Source organism: Lepidochelys olivacea (assembly GCF_965140295.1).
Source record: "Lepidochelys olivacea isolate rLepOli2 genome assembly, chromosome: 18".
NCBI classification, from domain to species: domain Eukaryota; kingdom Metazoa; phylum Chordata; order Testudines; family Cheloniidae; genus Lepidochelys; species Lepidochelys olivacea.
The window spans coordinates 9,735,468-9,757,312 of record NC_140428.1 but is presented as its reverse complement, the minus strand read 5'-3'; the positions used below and the strand labels follow the sequence as shown (position 1 = coordinate 9,757,312).

The window sequence follows — 21,845 nt, the reverse complement described above, 5'->3', positions numbered from 1 at the left end:
AGGAATTGGCGGCTGTGATTGCAGAGCCATTGGCCATTATCTTTGAAAACTCGTGGCGAACGGGGGAAGTCCCGGATGACTGGAAAAAGGCTAATGTAGTGCCAATCTTTAAAAAAGGGAAGAAGGAGGATCCTGGGAACTACAGGCCAGTCAGCCTCACCTCAGTCCCTGGAAAAATCATGGAGCAGGTCCTCAAAGAATCAATCCTGAAGCACTTGCATGAGAGGAAACTGATCAGGAACAGCCAGCATGGATTCACCAAGGGAAGGTCATGCCTGACTAATCTAATCGATTTTATGATGAGATTACTGGTTCTGTGGATGAAGGGAAAGCAGTGGATGTATTGTTTCTTGACTTTAGCAAAGCTTTTGACATGGTCTCCCGCAGTATTCTTGTCAGCAAGTTAAGGAAGTATGGGCTGGATGAATGCACTATAAGGTGGGTAGAAAGCTGGCTAGATTGTCAGGCTCAACGGGTAGTGATCAATGGCTCCATGTCTAGTTGGCAGCCGGTATCAAGTGGAGTGCCCCAAGGGTCGGTCCTGGGGCCGGTTTTGTTCAATATCTTCATAAATGATCTGGAGGATGGTGTGGATTGCACTCTCAGCAAATTTGCGGATGATACTAAACTGGGAGGAGTGGTAGATACGCTGGAGGGGAGGGATAGGATACAGAAGGACCTAGACAAATTGGAGGATTGGGCCAAAAGAAATCTGATGAGGTTCAATAAGGATAAGTGCAGGGTCCTGCACTTAGGATGGAAGAATCCAATGCACCGCTACAGACTAGGGACCGAATGGCTAGGCAGCAGTTCTGCGGAAAAGGACCTAGGGGTGACAGTGGACGAGAAGCTGGATATGAGTCAGCAGTGTGCCCTTGTTGCCAAGAAGGCCAATGGCATTTTGGGATGTATAAGTAGGGGCATAGGGAGCAGATCGAGGAACGTGATCGTTCCCCTCTATTCGACATTGGTGAGGCCTCATCTGGACTACTGTGTCCAGTTTTGGGCCCCACACTACAAGAAGGATGTGGAAAAATTGGAAAGAGTCCAGCGGAGGGCAACAAAAATGATTAGGGGTCTAGAACACATGACTTATGAGGAGAGGCTGAGGGAGCTGGGATTGTTTAGCCTGCAGAAGAGAAGAATGAGGGGGGATTTGATAGCTGCTTTCAACTACCTGAAAGGGGTTTCCAAAGAGGATGGCTCTAGACTGTTTGGTGGTGAATATTTTCCGCTCACTTTACCGGGTGTTCATATGGAAAGCAGAGTAGAAACTGTGCCATGGGAATCAGCACCTTAGCTGTGTTTTCCCTACATTTCTTAAGTTGGGGTGTGTGGGGGGAGGGTGTTCTCTCACACTAATTTTTTTCTTTGGTGATATGCGGGGAGACTTTAACTTAGCAGTTCCCAGTTTTCTAACATTTGAGATTGGGGTTTTGAAGTTCCACGTTACAAAAGTGTACACAGATCATGAGGTCCTGTTGCATAGCAGCAGCTTTAACTCCACCTTAACAAAGGTTTTGTAAGTGATTTCTATGGAGGGTTCTAACATCCTGTGTTAAGTTGATCTGGCAGAAGAGCACTGCCTTCCTATTTTGGAATCCTGTTGGGAAACTAGATCCTGCCACTGTTACAGACTATTTGTTATGAAAAAAGAAAAGGAGTACTTGTGGCACCTTAGAGACTAACAAATTTATTAGAGCATAAGCTTTCGTGAGCTACAGCTCACTTCATTCGATTCATTCAGTGGAAAATACAGTGGGGAGATTTATATACATAGAGAACATGAAACAAAGGGTGTTACCATAAACACTGTAACCAGAGAGATCACTTAAGGTGAGCTATTATCAGCAGGAGAGCGGGGTGGGGGGGTGGAAAAAACGTTTTGTAGTGATAATCAAGGTGGGCCATTTCCAGCAGTTGACAAGAACTTCTGAGGAACAGTGGCGGGTGGGAGGGGGATAAACATGGGGAAATAGTTTTACTTTGTGTAATGAACCATCCACTCCCAGTCTCTATTCAAGCCTAAGTTAATTGTATCCATAGAATCATAGAAACATAGAATATCAGGGTTGGAAGGGACCTCAGGAGGTCATCTAGTCCAATCCCCTGCTCAAAGCAGGACCAATCCCCAACTAAATCATCCCAGCCAGGACTTTGTCAAGCCTGACCTGAAAAACTTCTAGGGAAGGAGATTCCACCACCTCCCTAGGTAACGCATTCCAGTGTTTCACCACCCTCCTAGTGAAAAAGTTTTTCCTAATATCCAACCTAAATCTCCCCCACTGCAACTTGAGACCATTACTCCTTGTTCTGTCATCTGAGAACAGTCTAGATCTATCCTCTTTGGAACCCCCTTTCAGGTAGTTGAAAGCAGCTATCAAATCCCCCCTCATTCTTCTCTTCTGAAGACTAAACATCCCCAGTTCCCTCAGCCTCTCCTCCTAAGTCATGTGTTCCAGTCCCCTAATCATTTTTGTTGCCCTCCGCTGGACTCTTTCCAATTTTTCCACATCCTTCTTGTAGTGTGGGGCCCAAAACTGGACACAGTAGTCCAGATGAGGCCTCACCAATGTCAAATAGAGGGGAACGATCACGTCCCTCGATCTGCTGGCAATGCCCCTACTAATACATCCCAAAATGCCATTGGCCTTCTTGGCCTCAAGGGCACACTATTGACTCATATCCAGCTTCTCGTCCACTGTAACCCCTCGGTCCTTTTCTGCAGAACTGCTGCCTAGCCATTCGGTCCCTAGTCTGTAGCGGTGCATTGGATTCTTCCGTCCTAAGTGCAGGACTCTGCACTTGTCCTTGTTGAACCTCATCAGATTTCTTTTGGCCCAATCCTCCAATTTGTCTAGGTCCTTCTGTATCCTATCCCTCCCCTCCAGCGTATCTACCACTCCTCCCAGTTTAGTGTCATCTGCTAACTTGCTGAGGGTGCAATCCACACCATCCTCTAGATCATTTATGAAGATATTGAACAAAACCAGCCCCAGGACCGACCCTTGGGGTCCTCCACTTGATACCGGCTGCCAACTAGACATGGAGCCATTGATCACTACCCGTTGAGCCCGACAATCTAGCCAGCTTTCTATCCACCTTATAGTCCATTCATCCAGCCCATACTTCTTTAACTTGCTGGCAAGAATACTGTAGGAGACCGTGTCAAAAGTCAAGCAACAACACGTCCACTGCTTTCCCTTCATCCACAGAGCCAGTTATCTCATCATAGAAGGCAATTAGATTAGTCAGGGATGACTTGCCCTTGGTGAATCCATGCTGACTGTTCTTGATCACTTTCCTCTCCTCTAAGTGCTTCAGAATTGATTCCTTGAGGACCTGCTCCATGATTTTTCCAGGGACTGAGGTGAGGCTGACTGGCCTGTAGTTCCCCAGATCCTCCTTCTTCCCTTTTTTAAAGATGGGCACTACATTAGCCTTTTTCCAGTGGCCTGGGACCTCCCCTGATCACTATGAGTTTTCAAAGATAATGGCCAATGGCTCTGCAATCACATCTGCCAACTCCTTTAGCACTCTCAGATGCAATGCATCCGGCCCCATGGACTTGTGCTCATCCAGGTTTTCTAAATAGTCCCGAACCACTTCTTTCTCCACAGAGGGCTGGTCACCTCGTCCCCATGCTGTGCTGCCCGGTGCAGCAGTCTGGGAGCTGACCTTGTTCGTGAAGACAGACGCAAAAAAAGCATTGAGTACATTAGCTTTTTCCATATCCTCTGTCACGAGGTTGCCTCGCTCATTCAGTAAGGGGCCCACACTTTCCTTGACTTTCTTCTTGTTGCTAACATATCTGAAGAAACCCTTCTTGTTACTCGTAACATCTCTTACTAGCTGCAACTCCAGGTGTGATTTGGCCTTCCGGATTTCACTCCTGCAAGCCCGAGCAATATTTTATACTCCTCCCTGGTTATTTGTCCAATCTTCCACTTCTTGTAAGCTTCTTTTTTGTGTTTAAGAGCAACAAGGATTTCACTGTTAAGCCAAGCTGGTCGCCTGCCATATTTACTATTCTTTCTACACATCGGGATAGTTTGTCCCTCTAACCTCATTAAGGATTCTTTAAAATACAGCCAGCTCTCCTGAACTGCTTTCCCCCTCATGCTATTCTCCCAGGGGATCTTGCCCATCAGTTCCCTGAGGGAGTCAAAGTCTGCTTTTCTGAAGTCCAGGGTCTGTATTCTGCTGCTCTCCTTTCTTCCTTGTGTTAGGATCCTGAACTCGACCATTTCATGGTCACTGCCTCCCAGGTTCCCATCCACTTTTGCTTCCCCTACTAATTCTTCCCAGTTTGTGAGCAGCAGGTCAAGAAGAGCTCTGCCCCTAGTTGGTTCCTCCAGCACTTGCACCAGGAAATTGTCCCCTATATTTTCCAAAAACTTCCTGGATTGCCTGTGCACCATTGTATTGCTCTCCCAGCAGATATCAGGAAAATTAAAGTCACCCATGAGAACCAGGGCCTGCGATCTAATAACTTCTGCGAGTTGCCGGAAGAAAGCCTCGTCCACCTCATCTCCCTGGTCCGGTGGTCTATAGTAGACTCCCACCATGACATCACCCTTGTTGCTCACACTTCTAAACTGAATCCAGAGACTCTCAGGTTTTTCTGCAGTTTCATACTTGAGCTCTGAGCAGTCATACTGCTCTCTTACATACAGTGCAACTCCCCCACCTTTTCTGCCTTTCCTGTCCTTCCTGAACAGCTTATATCCATCCATGACAGTATTCCAGTCATGTGAGTTATCCCACCAAGTCTCTGTTATTCCAATAACATCATAATTCCTTGACTGTGCCAGGACTTCCAGTTCTCCCTGGTTGTTTCCCAGGCTTCGTGCATTTGTATATAGGCACCTGAGGTAACCTGCTGATCGCCCCTCTTTCTCAGTATTAGGTAGGAGCCCTCCCCTCTCATGCGCTCCTGCTCGTGCCTCCTCCCGGTATCCCGCTTTCCCACTTACCTCAGGGCTTTGGTCTCCTTTCCCCGGTGAACCTAGTTTAAAGCCCTCCTCACTAGGTTAGCCAGCCTGCTTGCGAAGATGCTCTTCCCTCTCTTCATTAGGTGGAGCCCGTCTCTGCCTAGCACTCCTTCTTGGAACACCATCCCATGGTCAAAGAATGCAAAGCCTTCTCTTCGACACTACCTGTGTAGCCATTCGTTTACTTCCACGATTCGACGGTCTCTACCCAGGCCTTTTCCTTCCATGGGGAGGATGGACGAGAACACCACTTGCACCTCAAACTCCTTTATCCTTCTTCCCAGAGCCACGTAGTCTGCAGTGATCCGCTTAAGGTCATTCTTGCCAGTATCATTGGTGTCCACATGGAGAAGCAGGAAGGGGTAGCGATCCGAGGGCTTGATGAGTCTCGGCATTCCCTCCGTCACATCACGAATCTTAGCTCCTGGCAAGCAGCAGATTTCTCGGTTTTCCTGATCGGGGCGGCAGATAGATGACTCAGTCCCCCTGAGGAGAGAGTCCCCGACCACCACCACCCGCCTCCTTCTCCTGGGAGTGGTGGTTGTGGAACCCCCAGCCCTAGGACAGTGCATCCCATACCTTCCAATCGGCGGAGTCTCTTTCTGCTCCCTTCTCTCAGACGTATCATCTGGTCCACTCTCCGCATTAGTACCTGTGGAGAGAAAGTGAAAATGGTTACTTACCTGTATCTGTCCTGCTGGTACATGGACGTTCCCCTTTTTTCTTCTGGAGGTCACATGATGCCAAATTTCTTCACCATCTTTCTGTCCCCGATGTGTAGCCTGCTCTGAATCTTCAGAACCTTTAGCCCGTAGAAGCCTATCCTGACATCCATCCAGGAAATCTTCAGTTTCTCTTATGCAACGCAGGGTCGATACCTGTTGCTCCAGACCTTGAACCTTCTCTTCCAGTATGGAGACCAGCTTGCACTTTGTAGAGACAAAGTCGCATCTTGCAAATTAATTCCAATTCAGCAGTCTCTTGTTGGAATCTGTTTTTGAATTTTTTTTTTGTTGAAGTATTGCCACTTTTAGGTCTGTAATCGAGTGACCAGAGAGATTGAAGTGTTCTCCGACTGGTTTTTGAATGTTATAATTCTTGATGTCTGATTTGTGTCCATTTATTCTTTTACATAGAGACGGTCCAGTTTGGCCAATGTACATGGCAGAGGGGCATTGCTGGCACATGATGGCATATATCACATTGGTAGATGTGCAGGTGAACGAGCCTCTGATAGTGTGGCTGATGTGATTAGGCTCTATGATGGTGTCCCCTGAATAGATATGTGGACTCAGTTGGCAGCAGGCTTTGTTGCAAGGATAGGTTCCTGGGTTAGTGGTTCTGTTGTGTGGTATGTGGTTGCTGGTGAGAATTTGCTTCAGGTTGGGGGACTGTCTGTAAGCAAGGACTGGCCTCTCTCCCAAGATCTGTGAGAGTGATGGGTCATCCTTCAGGATAGGTTGTAGATCCTTGATGATGCATTGGAGAGGTTTTAGTTGGGGGCTGAAGGTGATGGCTAGTGGCGTTCTGTTATTTTCTTTGTTGGACCTGTCCTGTAGTAGGTGACTTCTGGGTACTCTTCTGGCTCTATCAATCTGTTTCTTCACTTCAGCAGGTGGGTATTGTAGTTGTAAGAATGCTTGATAGAGATCTTGTAGGTGTTTGTCTCTGTCTGAGGGGTTGGAGCAAATGCCGTTGTATGGTAGAGCTTGGCTGTAGACAATGGAAAGTGTAGTGTGGTCTGGGTGAAAGCTGGAGGCATGTAGGTAGGAATAGTGGTCAGTAGGTTTCCGGTATAGGGTGGTGTTTATGTGACCATCACTTATTAGCACCATAGTGTCCAGGAAGTGGATCTCTTGCGTGGACTGGTCCAGGCTGAGGTTGATGGTGGTATGGAAATTGTTGAAAACATGGTGGAATTCCTTAAGGGCTTCTTTTCCATGGGTCCAGATGATGAAGATGTCATCAATGTAGCACAAGTAGAGTAGGGGCATTAGGGGACGAGAGCTGAGGAAGCGTTGTTCTAGGTCAGCCATAAAAATATTGGCACACTGTGGGGCCATGCGGGTACCCATAGCAGTGCTGCTGATTTGAAAGTATGCATTGTCCCCAAATGTGAAATAGTTATGGGTGAGGACAAAGTCACAAAGTTCAGCCACCAGGTTTGCTGTGACATTATCGGGGATAGTGTTCTTGATGGCTTGTAGTCCATCTTTGTGTGGAATGTTGGTGTAGAGGGCTTCGACATCCATAGTGGCCAGGATGGTGTTTTCTGGAAGATCACCGATGGACTGTAGTTTCCTCAGGAAGTCAGTGGTGTCTCGAAGATAGCTGGAAGTGCTGGTAGCATAGGGCCTGAAGAGGGAGTTTACATAGCCAGACAGTCCTGCTGTCAGGTGCCAATGCCTGAGAGGATGAGGCATTTAGGATTTCCAGGTTTATGGCTCTTGGGTATCAGATAGAATACCCCAGGTTAGTGTTCCAGGGGTGTGTCTGTGCGGATTTGTTCTTGTGCTTTTTCAGGGAGTTTCTTGAGCAAATGCTGTAGTTTCTTTTGGTAACCCTTAGTGGGATCAGAGGGTAATGGCTTGTAGAAAGTGGTGTTGGAGAGCTGTTGAGCAGCCTCTTGTTCATATTCCGACCTATTCATGATGACGACAGCACCTCCTTTGTCAGCCTTTTTGATTATGATGTCAGAGTTGTTTCTGAGGCTGTGGATGCCATTGTGTTCTGCACGGCTGAGGTTATGGGGCAAGTGATGCTGCTTTTCCACAATTTCAGCCCGTGCACGTCGGCAGAAGCACTCTGTGTAGAAGTCCAGTCTGTTGTTTCGACCTTCAGGAGGAGTCCACCCAGAATCCTTGTTTTTGTAGTCTTGGTAGGAAGGTCTCTGTGGTTAGTATGTTGTTCAGAGGTGTGTTGGAAATATTCCTTGAGTCGGAGGCGTCGAAAATAGGATTCTAGGTCACCACAGAACTGTATCATGTTCGTGGGGGTGGAGGGGCAGAAGGAGAGGCCCCGAGATAGGACAGATTCTTCTGCTGGGCTAAGAGTATAGTTGGATAGATTAACAATATTGGTGGGTGGGTTAAGGGAACCACTGTTGTGGCCCCTTGTGGCATGTAGTAGTTTAGATAGTTTAGCGTCCTTTTTCTTTTGTAGAGAAGCAAAGTGTGTGTTGTGAATGGCTTGTTTAGTTTTTGTAAAGTCCAGCCACGAGGAAGTTAGTGTGGAAGGTTGGTTTTTTATGAGAGTATCCAGGTTTGAGAGCTCACTCTTAAGCTTTCCCTGTTTGCTCTAGAGGATGTTGATCAGGTGGTTCCGCAGTTTCTTTGAGAGCGTGTGGCATTGTTTCATGTTCTCTATATGTATAGATCTCCCCACTGTATTTTCCACTGAATGCATCTGATGAAGTGAGCTGTAGCTCACAAAAGCTTATCTAATAAATTTGTTAGTCTCTCAGGTGCCACAAGTACTCCTTTTCTTTTTGCGAATACAGACTAACACGGCTGCTACTCTGAAACCTATTTGTTATGAGTAAGCATTCATTACTGGTGGAAAATTCAGTAGAAACTACAGCAGGAATTGACAAAATATACAACTAGAAATGCAATAAAGATAAACAGAGCTTTAAAAAAAGTATTTTCCTCTTATTTTACCAGTGATGTAGATCATCAAAAAGCTGACTGGGTTAGCATCCATGAGAAAATATGCCAATTGTTGATTCCAATACGTACATCCTTTCCATTTTTCAATTCCGAAAAAGAAAGAAAACATGGCATGGAACAGCTTCTTCACAGGCAGGTATGTAAAAGAAAAAGAGACTATTACATGATTCTAGAAATAAGCATTCATCCTTTGCTCACTCCCATTCCATTGTTAATTTTTCCCCTATAGAAACACTTAGTTGACCTTACTCACAAAGTGGCCCAGAAGTTTGTGTTTGAAGGAAAACATGAAGAAGCAATTCCTGCAGCTTTACATTCTCTGCGTTTCAGCATTGATACCTGTGGCCCAGATTCTATGGAATTAGTTCCTGCTTATCTCATTTTAGCTGAGGCTAGCACTGGTAAGTTTTGCTGAAGCAAATAATATCAATGGTAAATCTAAAACCATAATGTTGGTATGTCACAGATCCACAGGTTTGATGCTATACCCCAAGCTTTGGAACAGTCTCTTGGAGGAACCCTTTCAGTCTCACTCTTCCTTCAGGGTAGACCATGTGGCCTCACTGTCTCCTAATATTGAACGTCCGAGACTTCAGCACTCCTGCTTCACACCGTGAGCTCTGTTCAGCAAGTCCAACTGAGGTAGACTCCTGATAGAGACTTGTATGCTCGTCAGGGATTAATGCACCTCAGCATTTGCAGTGATACTCTAACAGAGTTGTCAAAACAGTTGGGTTTATTTATCAGCTGGAACACAGCATAGGAAGTCCCCAGGTTAGCACAGATAAATGAAGGTTAAATCATAAAAAGAAAAGGAGTACTTGTGGCACCTTAGAGACTAACAAATTTATTTGAGCATAAGCTTTCGTGAGTGAGCTGTAGCTCACGAAAGCTTATGCTCAAATAAATTGGTTAGTCTCTAAGGTGCCACAAGTACTCCTTTTCTTTTTGCTAATACAGACTAACACGGCTACTACTCTGAAACCGGTTAAAACATAGTTCAAGTACATTCTAATTAGCCCAGAGAGCCCAGCTAGGTTGTAGCAAACTCCATATTCAGGCTTTCTCGCTCTCTCTGTCTGACCTCCTTGGTCAGTTCTCAGGTGATAGCCCCCCAACTCCTTGCAGCAGCCAGCTCTTATCTCCCACCTCACACTTTCCAGTCCTTTGTTCTTGAGCTGGGGTCTTTGCTTTGCTTCACTGCTGAGAGGTAGGGAAATCCATCTCCCTTTCTGTCACTGATTGGTAGGTGTCAATGTCCTGGTGATTGTCTTTTCCATACTCCATTGATATGGGGTTGGCCTCGGACAGTTCTTTTTAATGACCCATTCAGACTCAGACAGTTAGGTGACATTCATGCCTATGGGCATGTCTTCACTAGCAACGTTAAAGTGCTGCGGTCACGGCATCCTAGTCCAACTGTTTGAATGGCACAAATAGCTATAAGAAAAGGAGGACTTGTGGTACCTTAGAGACTAACAAATTTATGTGAGCATGAGCTTTCGTGAGCTTCATCCGATGAAGTGAGCTGTAGCTCACAAAAGCTTATGGTCAAATAAATTTGTTAGTCTCTAAGGTGCCACAAGTCCTCCTGTTCTTTTTGAGAATACAGACTAACACAGCTGCTACTCTGAAACAAAGAGCTATATTCTCTAAGCTTCTAAAAATTTGCTGACATTTGCCCTCTTTTTTCTTGAAATATAATTTCAGGTCTTGGCCATCTTACCCAGGCAGAGGAATACCTCTCACAAGCTCAATGGATTATCCTCAAAACTTCTGACTGCAGTAATGGCATTCAGTCTAAATTGCATCGTAACCTGGGTCTCCTCTATGCTGCTAAAGGAAATTTTGAAGAGTCTTTATACCACCTGGCTACTGATGTACGTAGAATAAAATACTGAAGTAGAAGAAAAATTCCTTATAATTGTACACAGTCCATGTAGCAATTGTTAGGAAAGCCCAACAGACACTTAGATTCTAGTACAGATTTTAGATACCATGCTAAGAATCACCTTTGAAAAACCTGTGCTAGATAGATACAACAGACAACACATAAGTACTTATCCAAAGTTGTGTTCTAGTAATTATTCTTATTTCTGTGAATTGTGTATTCCCTGTGTTCTTTATAGTATTATTAAATAATATTCATCAGCCTTTCTATTCAGTTGAGGTATACATTCCTACTGCAACCTGGTGTAGTTGCCTATCGTTAAACAAATAGTCCATTTTATACTTGCAGCTATTTTATTTCTTGATCATTTTTGTTAGACAACAGTTACACTATTTATTCCATTATTTAAACAACTGCTTCCATAATATTTTCTCCTGAATTTTTTTGCCATATGATCATTTGGGAGAGTAGTCGTGCAAACTTTGTTCTCAGATGCACCTCCTTAGATGTTGCGGCTACTTAATCTCTCAAGAGTGGGCTTTGCCGTCAGTACTAGGAGAAAGGTTACTTTCCTAATAATTGTATTTCCTTGAGTAAATTGTCAGTACAGATCTGCCCTCACCCACCTGCCTTGTTCCTTCAGAGTATACAGAGGGGATTCTGACTGAGTAGAAAGTAACTGGAACAAGGTCAGTGCTGCTGCTTTTATACAGTTCCTTCTAAATACTCTCAATAGGCCTTAATGGAGGATGTATTAAGTCCATAGTCTCTGGTCCAAACTTTCAGTGTTGCAAGGGAGAATGCACACAGCCCTAATGGCCACTGCTTTGCATGGGTTATCACGTAGGTGCTCCCATGAGTGTGGATCAGCGGTGTCAGTCCAGGTGCGTGACTATTGTTAGGAGTGCTAGTGCCCATATAGGAGTCAGGTCTGTATTTTTGCCTGAGACAGTATTTTGAGTTTTGCTTGCCTGTTTGGTTTTATGATACACATACATTCTTACCCATATGTGTGAACAAAGGACAAAGACACTCTATGTGTTGCTTTTGCCCAAGCCAGAGGGTTTGTTAGTATAATGGGAACAAATAAGAGCAGTTAAAGTGTTGTTGGGCACGGTGAGAGTATAATATATGAGCACACACTTGAAGACTGCCTCCATTCCTATCTCAAGGCAAGGTCAAGCAACCAGTTGGGAGGGGTGAGGGAAGATTGAGGGGAAGATAAAACACTAAAAGGTCAAAGAAATGCCTGCCTGTGACTGTAGCATACGTCACTCCTTACTCCTCCCGTGGCGTACAAAAGGGGTGGGATGGACGCACAGCCACCCAAAACAGAACATGACCGTAAGTTGTAAGGGGTGGCACTGTGGGCGTGCATTTCAGGTATAAATATGTCTACTGAGGAGGAGGGAGACGGGACACTGGGAAACAAGGCTCTGCAGCGTCAAAGTTACGGTATACATGCTTGCTGGAAACTAACCCCAATAAACATAGCATTGCCTGCACTTCAGACTTCTGGTCTTTTACTTTCTGTCTGCGTGACAAGAACCAGGGGAGAGGGTGAAGGGAAAGCCCTCTAACTACTGTAGTTACTAAGTAATCTTTCTTTCTCTCCATCCAGTAGTTTTGTTCTTATTAATTTCAGGGATATTGACTCAGATTTACCAGGTTTCAGAGTAGCAGCCGTGTTAGTCTGTATCAGCAAAAAGAACAGCAGTACTTGTGGTACCTTAGAGATTAACAAATTTATTTGAGCATAAGCTTTCATGGGCTACAGCCCACTTCATTGGATGCATAGAATGGAACATATAGTAAGAAGATATTTATACGTACAGAGAACATGAAAAGGTGGAAGTACCCATACCCACTGTAAGAGGCTAATTAATTAAGAGAAGCTGTTATCAGCAGGGGGGAAAAAACTTTTGAAGTGATAATCAAGATGGCCCGTTTCAGACAGTTGACATGAAGGTGTGAGGATACTTAACATGGGGAAATAGATTCAATTTGTGTTATGGCTCGGTCCCCATGTTAAGTATCCTCACGCCTTCACTTCACTTCACTGTAGCTCATGAAAGCTTATGCTCAAATAAATTTAGTCTCTAAGGTGCCACAAGTACTCCTTTTCTTTTTGCGAATACAGATTAACACGGCTGCTACTCTGAAATTTGCCATCTCTGTGCCTCTGGACCAGGAGTATTCCTAGCTAGGGACATGAGGGAGGTTTTCAGTCCTTTGTGGAAAAAGGGAGAATCTGCATGGTTTTGGTGCAACATTTTAAGCTTGGATTTAAATATAATTAATTTTGCATCTAATATTAGGTGGAAAATAGAAGAAATAAATAAAATATTGCTAATCTTCAAGTTAATAAACTTATCCCCAAACGTATTTGGATGTGAATATTAAGTTTATATAATTACATTTTATATATATATATATATATTTCAGATTTATTTTGCCAGTTGTGCATTTGGAACTCATGACATTAGTACATCTGGAGGTTATTTCCACATGGCTAATGTGTTCTTTCGTCAGAACAAAATGGACATTGCAGACTCACTGTACACTGAGGTTAGTAGCACCAGTAAATTTTTCTGATATTTACAAGTTTTCTTGAGGTTATACTCAATGTTTGTGTGTTACTGACTCCCCTTAGTATTATAGGTTTCAGAGTAACAGCCGTGTTAGTCTGTATTCGCAAAAAGAAAAGGAGGACTTGTGGCACCTTAGAGACTAACCAATTTATTAGAGCATAAGCTTTCGTGAGCTACAGCTCACTTCCTCAGATGCATATCGTGGAAACTGCAGCAGGCTTTATATATACACAGAGAATATGAAACAATACCTATTCCCACCCCACTGTCCTGCTGGTAATAGCTTATCTAAAGTGATTTCCAGCACAAATCCAGGTTTTCTCACCCTCCACCCCCCCACACAAATTCACTCTCCTGCTGGTGATAGCCCATCCAAAGTGACAACTCTTTACACAATGTGCATGACAATCAAGCTGGGCTATTTCCTGCACAAATCCAGGTTCTCACATCCCCCCCACCCCCATACACACACAAACTCACTCTCCTGCTGGTAATAGCTCATCCAAACTGACCACTCTTCAAGTTAAAATCCAAGTTAAACCAGAACATCTGGGGGGGGGGGGTAGGAAAAAACAAGAGGAAACAGGCTACCTTGCATAATGACTTAGCCACTCCAAGTCTCTATTTAAGCCTAAATTAATAGTATCCAATTTGCAAATGAATTCCAATTCAGCAGTTTCTCGCTGGAGTCTGGATTTGAAGTTTTTTTGTTTTAAGATAGCGACCTTCATGTCTGTGATCGCGTGACCAGAGAGATTGAAGTGTTCTCCGACTGGTTTATGAATGTTATAATTCTTGACATCTGATTTGTGTCCATTTATTCTTTTACGTAGAGACTGTCCAGTTTGACCAATGTACATGGCAGAGGGGCATTGCTGGCACATGATGGCATATATCACATTGGTGGATGTGCAGGTGAACGAGCCTCTGATAGTGTGGCTGATGTTATTAGGCCCTGTGATGGTGTCCCCTGAATAGATATGTGGGCACAGTTGGCAACGGGCTTTGTTGCAAGGATAAGTTCCTGGGTTAGTGGTTCTGTTGTGTGGTATGTGGTTGTTGGTGAGTATTTGCTTCAGGTTGCGGGGCTGTCTGTAGGCAAGGACTGGCCTGTCTCCCAAGATTTGTGAGAGTGTTGGGTCATCCTTTAGGATAGGTTGTAGATCCTTAATAATGCGTTGGAGGGGTTTTAGTTGGGGGCTGAAGGTGACGGCTAGTGGCGTTCTGTTATTTTCTTTGTTAGGCCTGTCCTGTAGTAGGTAACTTCTGGGAACTCTTCTGGCTCTATCAATCTGTTTCTTCACTTCAGCAGGTGGGTACTGTAGTTGTAAGAATGCTTGATAGAGATCTTGTAGGTGTTTGTCTCTGTCTGAGGGGTTGGAGCAAATGCGGTTGTATCGCAGAGCTTGGCTGTAGACGATGGATCGTGTGGTGTGGTCAGGGTGAAAGCTGGAGGCATGCAGGTAGGAATAGCGGTCAGTAGGTTTCCGGTATAGGGTGGTGTTTATGTGACCATTGTTTATTAGCACTGTAGTGTCCAGGAAGTGGATCTCTTGTGTGGACTGGACCAGGCTGAGGTTGGTGGTGGGATGGAAATTGTTGAAATCATGGTGGAATTCCTCAAGGGCTTCTTTTCCATGGGTCCAGATGATGAAGATGTCATCAATATAGCGCAAGTAGAGTAGGGGCTTTAGGGGACGAGAGCTGAGGAAGCGTTGTTCTAAATCAGCCATAAAAATGTTGCTATACTGTGGGGCCATGCGGGTACCCATAGCAGTGCCGCTGATCTGAAGGTATACATTGTCCCCAAATGTGAAGTAGTTATGGGTAAGGACAAAGTCACAAAGTTCAGCCACCAGGTTAGCCGTTACCTTAGTATTATAATGACCCTGGGCCAAGTATGAAAGTGCCACTTCAGCCCTCGATCCTGCAAACACTTTTAATATGTGTTTAACTTTGCTTTTGTAAATTGTCCCATTGCAGCTAATGGGACTGCTCACGTGCTAAAGTTATGTACGTGCTTCAGTGCTCTGCTGGGACGGGGCTTAAAATAAAACATTATTATTAACATGAAAGTAAGCTACTACTTATTCAAATATTTCTCTGAGTTACAACTAGGATAGAGAAAGATAAATTTAAAAAAATCAGATTTTAAAAAACATGTAAACATAGACCTCTTAAAAATTTATATTTGAATTTGCAGTCATTTTTCTTATGGAGAAAGGTTGTTATTCACTTTTATAATAATTTAAATACATTTTAAAATGTACAGTTTAATATGTTGAGTCAGTATATCTTGCATTGAGAATCTATGCAATTGTGATCCCAGAATCATATCCCATATATTGTTCAGTACAGTAACCTACTTTATTAAACAGTAAAAACAAAACTCAATGAAGACATTTTATAGCCCAAGCTTTAGAGCAACACTGAGGGTTGTACTGGTAACTTGCTGGGTAATAGATGCTGCCTGTTCCCTAGGACTGGATCCTGCAAGCTTGCTTCCTTCCAGGAGTGCAGATATAGTGCTAACAAGCCCCAAACTCTAGCTGATTATGAGATGGTGAAGGCTTCTTAGTGAATTTTTTCACAGCTTTACCATAGGCATCAAGGACAAGAATCATTTAGATTGCTCCAGTCTTCACTGGCTTTAGAACTGTCTTTAAAAATGGCTTTAAATGTGGTTCAAACAGTCAAAGCAAAGCAAATTGCTAACAATTATACCTGTTTATGGGGCCAAATCATGTTAATCCTGTATTTAAAATATATTCTTGAGATCACCTAGCCACAAACATTATTTTAAACATGGAGTTAACCTGTCTATATTGCTCAGCCAAACCCTGCTATAAAAATCAGTTTTGCTACTAATACATTTGCATTGTGGTTAAACAGTCCCACAGCTAGGGAAGATGGGTCTCAGGAGCACCTTGGCCAGGGAAGATGGACTTAGGAGTAATAGAAAGGAACAAAGTTTCAGCTGAACCTTTGAAAAAAATTCATTATGATGGGAGCTGGTAGAACATGGAATAATCACAAAAGGAAGATGGTGGTGGCCCAGTCACTTGGATCATTTAAGACTGTACTGTGCAATGTTCTGGAAAATGAGCAAAAGGAAAGGGCAAAACACATGCCCTTTTTAAATACTGTGTAATAATTTTGTATGTTAATTCTTTTTCCTTCTCAATAGGTAACCGATATCTGGCATGCCCATTTCAGTCGACTGATTCAAGTCCAATCACAAACTCTGACTTCTCCAGCAGAAATTAATATATTGTCTGAAGAAGTGGAAATCAGTGAAGAACCTCTGAGTAAATCCAATTTTCAGTATTATTATTATTCATAGAACACAGAAGAGTTTGAAGGGAAGGAGCCATAGAATGTTCTCTAGTCCTTTCCACTGTTTATTTTTGTATGAGTCTTGGGAGTCTGACATTTCTATAGACCAAATCCTGTGGGGTCTCTTTGAGCCATTAGCTTTAAGAATTGAGATTTTGATGTCACTATCTTTCAGAAATTAGTTTCCATTGAAGCATTTTCAGTTATTTACATTTTTCTTATTTAAGTTGAAACCCACTAAAGTGAAGTTTCAGCCTGTTGAGGTATGTGTATGGCCCCTTATCTCTTTAACCAGTAGAACCCCATGGACAAGTTATGTTCTGGAAGTGGAACATATTAATCTGTCTAATAGTCTCAGACCAGGGGTTGTGGAAGCCCCATCATATAAGTGAAGTGCTAGCAAATGTACTGCTTTATATGGAACAGTCCTGCACTGATGGGAGACAAGACAGCGTAGATGCTCTATCTTGTCTTTTCCATCTACAATGGCTATGATTCTGTGACTGTTCTCAGAGAGGACAGGATGATGTTTCAGTGTACGTTTGTGTGACATTACTTCCATTTATAAAACTATTATAAACTATAAGCATAAACTATTGCAAAAATCTCACACTAAGAAGTTGCTGCATGTTGCCAGCTTCAATAATCACAGTAATGTAAGACTTGCTGTTTCAGGACAGACAGTACAATGATGTGCAGTAGTATAAATCACTTCTATAGTGCAACCTTCTTCAGAAGCTGAAACATGTCTATTGACTTCTCATGATATCCGCTGTGGATAGCAAAAGTGAAACAAAAGCAGACAAAATGCAGAACACAGGTTTGCATTTTAAGTGACAATCAGCCCTAAAGAGCCATCCTCCGATGGGGCCCCTTTCAGGGCCAGCACCGCAAACCCTATTCCAGGGTCACTTCTCAAGGTGCTGCATTTTACAGACCTTGAAGGCACATGTCATCTTGCTTCAGGAGATGCACTTCACCACCAGTGTTCCACCACAACCATCTATTGTGCCAACTTCAGTTCTTGCCATGTCAATTGGGGATATCCTGGCAACAACAGAGAGAGAGAGAGAGAGAGTCTAATGGAGTGGGCCTCAGTCACTGACCTACAACTTCTCTAAAACCCAAACCAAACCTCCATATTTCACTTAGCAGATGGGCAACAGTCTCTTCACCCAGAATCATCTTTTCATCTTCCACACAACTGCCGCTAGTGGTCGTAGAGTGGAAGATGCTTGAAGCTTTTCCAAAGTCTTAGCCTTGGCCATCCTTGATCACCCCAGGCCTGTGGAGATCACTAACAAACCGCCTACAGAAGGCTGAGTGGTATTTTCTGAATGCCTGGTAGGAGGCCTTTTAAAGCAGAACTAGAGGCATCTATTAGTGAGCTGGCTGAATTGGACTTGAAATGTCCAGCCAATATAAATGACTCCTACCAAATTTTCTCATTTAACTGCTGGATCAAACTAGGCACAATCAACGGAGAGAGACAGGCACAAAGATGGACCATAAAAAGACTTTTTGGAGATTCCAGTCACAGCAAAAAGGAGTTTTCAGTCACTGCAAATGCTGTTGTATTCCAGCTAGTAGCTAATGACCACGCACAGAATTTGAATAAATCTTTCAGCTATGTGCTCAGAACTGAGGTTACAGAGAGATGACAGACTCCTAGTGTGGATTCAAACCTGTTGGCTCCTTTTTCACACAAAGAGCCAGGTCATTAAGCTTATGAAAACGGGAAAGGCTCCAGGCCTGGATTATAATTTATATCCATATCAAGTTCCTACTTCACCAGGAACTGAAAGAAAAAAGCCTGCTGCTTTAGTTCCTCAACTGATGTTTTCCAAGACAACTGCATTCCAAAAATCTGGCCCAGAGCAAAGGTCGTAGCCACTCTGAAATGAGGAAAACCACTGGAAGATCCCTAGAGCTATTGACCCATCTCTCTCCTCTGTGTCAGATACATGCTTATAAAGAGACTGATTCTGATGCACATCAGCAAGGTTATCAAACCACAATTACCCTTTGTTCAGGCTGGTTTCAGATCTTGATGATGTACCCAAGATCAAGTCATTCGCCTAACACCAGACATCGAAGATGATTTCAAGAAAGTTGGTGCCGTTATGGCTGATCTGTCAGCTGCATGTGATAATGTCCGGCATGTGGGGCTGTCAGGTTGTTGCAGACTGTTCTCTGTAAGCCCTTGGTGCGGTTCATCATGGAAATGATAACGAATCAGAGCTTCACCTTGCAAACTGGAAACAGTCAGTTGGCTTAGGCATCTCTGTAACAGACTCCCACAAGGTTCCATTCTACCTTGTTTCCTTTTCAACAGTAATATATGTTACTGTTTGATTTGTTTTAGAAACTGCAAGTTTCCTTATCAACAGCTAAGACCAATAAGTATGTACATGCGGATGATATCTGTCTTGCTGATGTGGCATCTACATGGTATCGAAGGGTCACTCAGCCAAGAAATAAATGTACTGGCCATTTACCATTGTTAGTGGAGACTTTAAGTGAGTCTAATATGGTGGCTGCAACTTTCCTTTTGAACGGTTGTCTGGCCAATCTAATGGCCAATGGCTCTGCAATCTCATCCGCCAGCTCCTTTAGCACGCTCGGAGTGGCCGTTCCTGTATTCATGTCCAGTGGTGCCGGCCCAGTGCCAATATTGGTACAACAGCACATCAGGGTGACAGTTATGTTCTTATAGAGTGGCAGCAACTTTGGGATAGAGAGACAGACATGCACGAATTTCAGAAGCTGTAATTTTCACCCACCCTTTGCAAGTTGGTATGTAGATCTTGAACTAGGCTTAACAAGCTGCTGACTGGAATGGCCAGAGTGACTGCCACAGTGCAGAAATTTAACATAGCCCAGTCTTCACAGCATGACTGCAGGGCAGTGATGCAGATGGTCAAACATGTGGAGGAGTGCACAATTAGAAGATTAGAGGGTAGATTGCAGCATCTTGCTATCCTTGATGATGCAGCAGTTAAATGGCTGAATAATCTAGATATTGACTTGTGACGCACATCAGAGAAGAGGCTGAAAGAGCAAACTTGCCATTTGCAGGTGAAAATGTAGAGATTTTAATATGCTTACTTTTCGAATTTGTATGGAAATCAGATATCAGTGTGATGTGAGGTATAAATGCCTAAACAGAACAGATAGTTAGCTTGTTTTAGTAGTATGTTATCTTGCATGCTATCCATCCATCTTAAATGTTTCATTCTCAATGTAGATGAAGCTCAGCAAGCCGAAGCGAGTCAAGTACTGGATGCAATATTAGATATCAGAGAACAGGCACCAGAGCAACAGCCTGCGAAAACTGCCAGTGTAATACATGCTCTTGCAATGCTTCATTACTTGATCTTGGATTTACCAAAGGCAAGTCTGACCTAGTGATTGTTTTCATTTTTAATTAACCCACTATATTTTTGATTCACACTATAACATTAAATGCAGGAGCGCTTGCCTCAGAGAATGCATAATTCATGGGGAACAGTATTTTACTGCTTTCTAGCAAATAGAGCCACATTCCAGTATTTATTTATTTATTTTAAATACCGAGGAAATTAAATTTAAAAATACTATGTTAATGTTAAAGTTACAAAGCAAAGTACCCAAAACCAGGTAATGGCAAGTTAAAGTTCCTTATACAGCTTAGACTCTGTGTTACAATACAGTCTTAATTGCATGATTACATACCACTTTCTGTCATTCAGCACGCAGGTTGGATGTTGTGCAGTGACTGAGACAAGGGTTCTATATATGAATGCCTGATTTTGGACCTTTTTGCAGTTATCATGATATAAATATGGATTCATTCAGTCTGCTGAAGTCAATGGGTTTAATTTTGAATTTGCACTAGTGTATTTGAGAGCAAAGGGTTAATATTTTCAAATGTGTCAAGGTGCCTCTATTTTGGGGCATCCATATTTTAAAGGGGGTGGATTTTTGGAAAGTGCTGAGCACTGCCCATTTGAAAATCAGACCCCTTTAATTTGTCTCAAGTTGGGCATCCAAAATCATCAATCACTTGTGAAAGTCGTGGCTTTTGTGCGTGAGTGAGGCTGGGGTGTATACTGATAAGGTTGGTGTGTTTTATGCATCAGGATGAGGTCATGTCACAGTAACAGTATGTGATCCTGTTATTCAAGACTGTATCAGAATGATTACAAACAAGGGGGCAGAGTTAAGGTTGCACAAGTTGAAAATTATTAGAGATGGGTAAGACTTCCTTATGAACAGAGATGGAAACAACTGGGAATGTTTAGTTTGGAGAGGAAGCCAGATGGTAGAGTTATGCAAAATAACAAATAGAGACTGTAAATACATGAACAAAGACTTTTTAAGATGTTTGAATTAGCACTGCATGACATTTTGATTTAAAAACTTGCATGATACAGTATAAATGAAGCAAATGTTAAATGGATTGAGAACTGACTAACTGATAGATCCAGAAAAGTAGTTGTATTTGAAAAACCATAAAATGTGATTATGACACAGAGATTGATGGAATGGTAAACGATGGCATATTATTCAATAGTTGCCCACTAGGAGATTTCTTACAACTTTCTCCAAAGCAGCTTGTGCTGGCTGCTCTCTGAAACAGGATAATGGACTAGAAGAGCCTTGGCTCTGATCCAGTATGGCAATTCCTTTGATCCTGTCTGTATATTTTTCCTACCCTAGTGAGAAAAGGCTGTATAACTATTTCATGGCAATTATTTTGTATCTTTTTTTAAATGTCGTTTCAGGCTCATGATCTTGGGATGAAAGCTTTTCTAATAACCAAACAATTGCCAAACCAAGATGCATCAGAAGCTATTCATCATCTATTAAAATTGATTAAATCCAAACCTTTCTACACAAAATAGGGTGCGGTTTCTTCACCTCTTTATCTTTTCAACTAGGTTGCATTACGAGTGTTGTACTTTTGCCTGCTATCACCTGTCTAGAAACATTCTCTGTATATTTGTTTGCTTTTATTAAAATTATACTTTATGCCAGTTTTAGTTTATCATAGCTGACTTGATTTTATATGGATGGTGGTAATATATAACAATATAGCAGGGTAGGAAATGAGAATATGATCAAAACAGGATTAACAACTTTAAGACAAATGCGTAGCCAATACGATGAACAAGCAAAATATGCAACAATTTCTCCATGCTGTCCCTCTGAAAAGTTCTCTTAGTACAGTATATTTCAGTGGCGGAGATGAATGTTCTGTCCTTGTTCTTTTCTTCAAATGTCTCAGTTTATAGCTTTCAAATATGGTCAAGCAGACAGCTTTGAGGAGGAAATGTTTTAGATCTCCTGGGCAGAAAATCCTATTCATCTCCTACCCTCCAAT

General features: G+C 42.9%; 1 protein-coding gene across 2 annotated transcripts in view; it reads left to right on the top strand.

Annotated features, from left to right (window-relative positions):
- Positions 1-21,477, top strand: part of ZMYND12 (zinc finger MYND-type containing 12) — a gene marked incomplete at its 5' end in the record, with an annotated part of 36,142 nt that extends 14,665 nt beyond the window's left edge. Inside the window, 7 exons of one of the 2 annotated variants that reach the window (XM_084651758.1) lie at positions 8,657-8,798; positions 8,892-9,063; positions 10,373-10,542; positions 12,999-13,121; positions 16,332-16,452; positions 19,728-19,873; positions 21,247-21,476. In XM_084651758.1, coding sequence (XP_084507884.1) covers positions 8,657-8,798; positions 8,892-9,063; positions 10,373-10,542; positions 12,999-13,121; positions 16,332-16,452; positions 19,728-19,873; positions 21,247-21,366 — 994 coding nt within the window. In that variant the 3' untranslated portion in view covers positions 21,367-21,476. Of the gene's footprint in view, positions 1-8,656; positions 8,799-8,891; positions 9,064-10,372; positions 10,543-12,998; positions 13,122-16,331; positions 16,453-19,727; positions 19,874-21,246 lie in introns of both variants that reach the window. The other variant, XM_084651759.1, reaches the window with a different exon arrangement.
- Between the last annotated feature and the right edge of the window lie 368 nt (positions 21,478-21,845).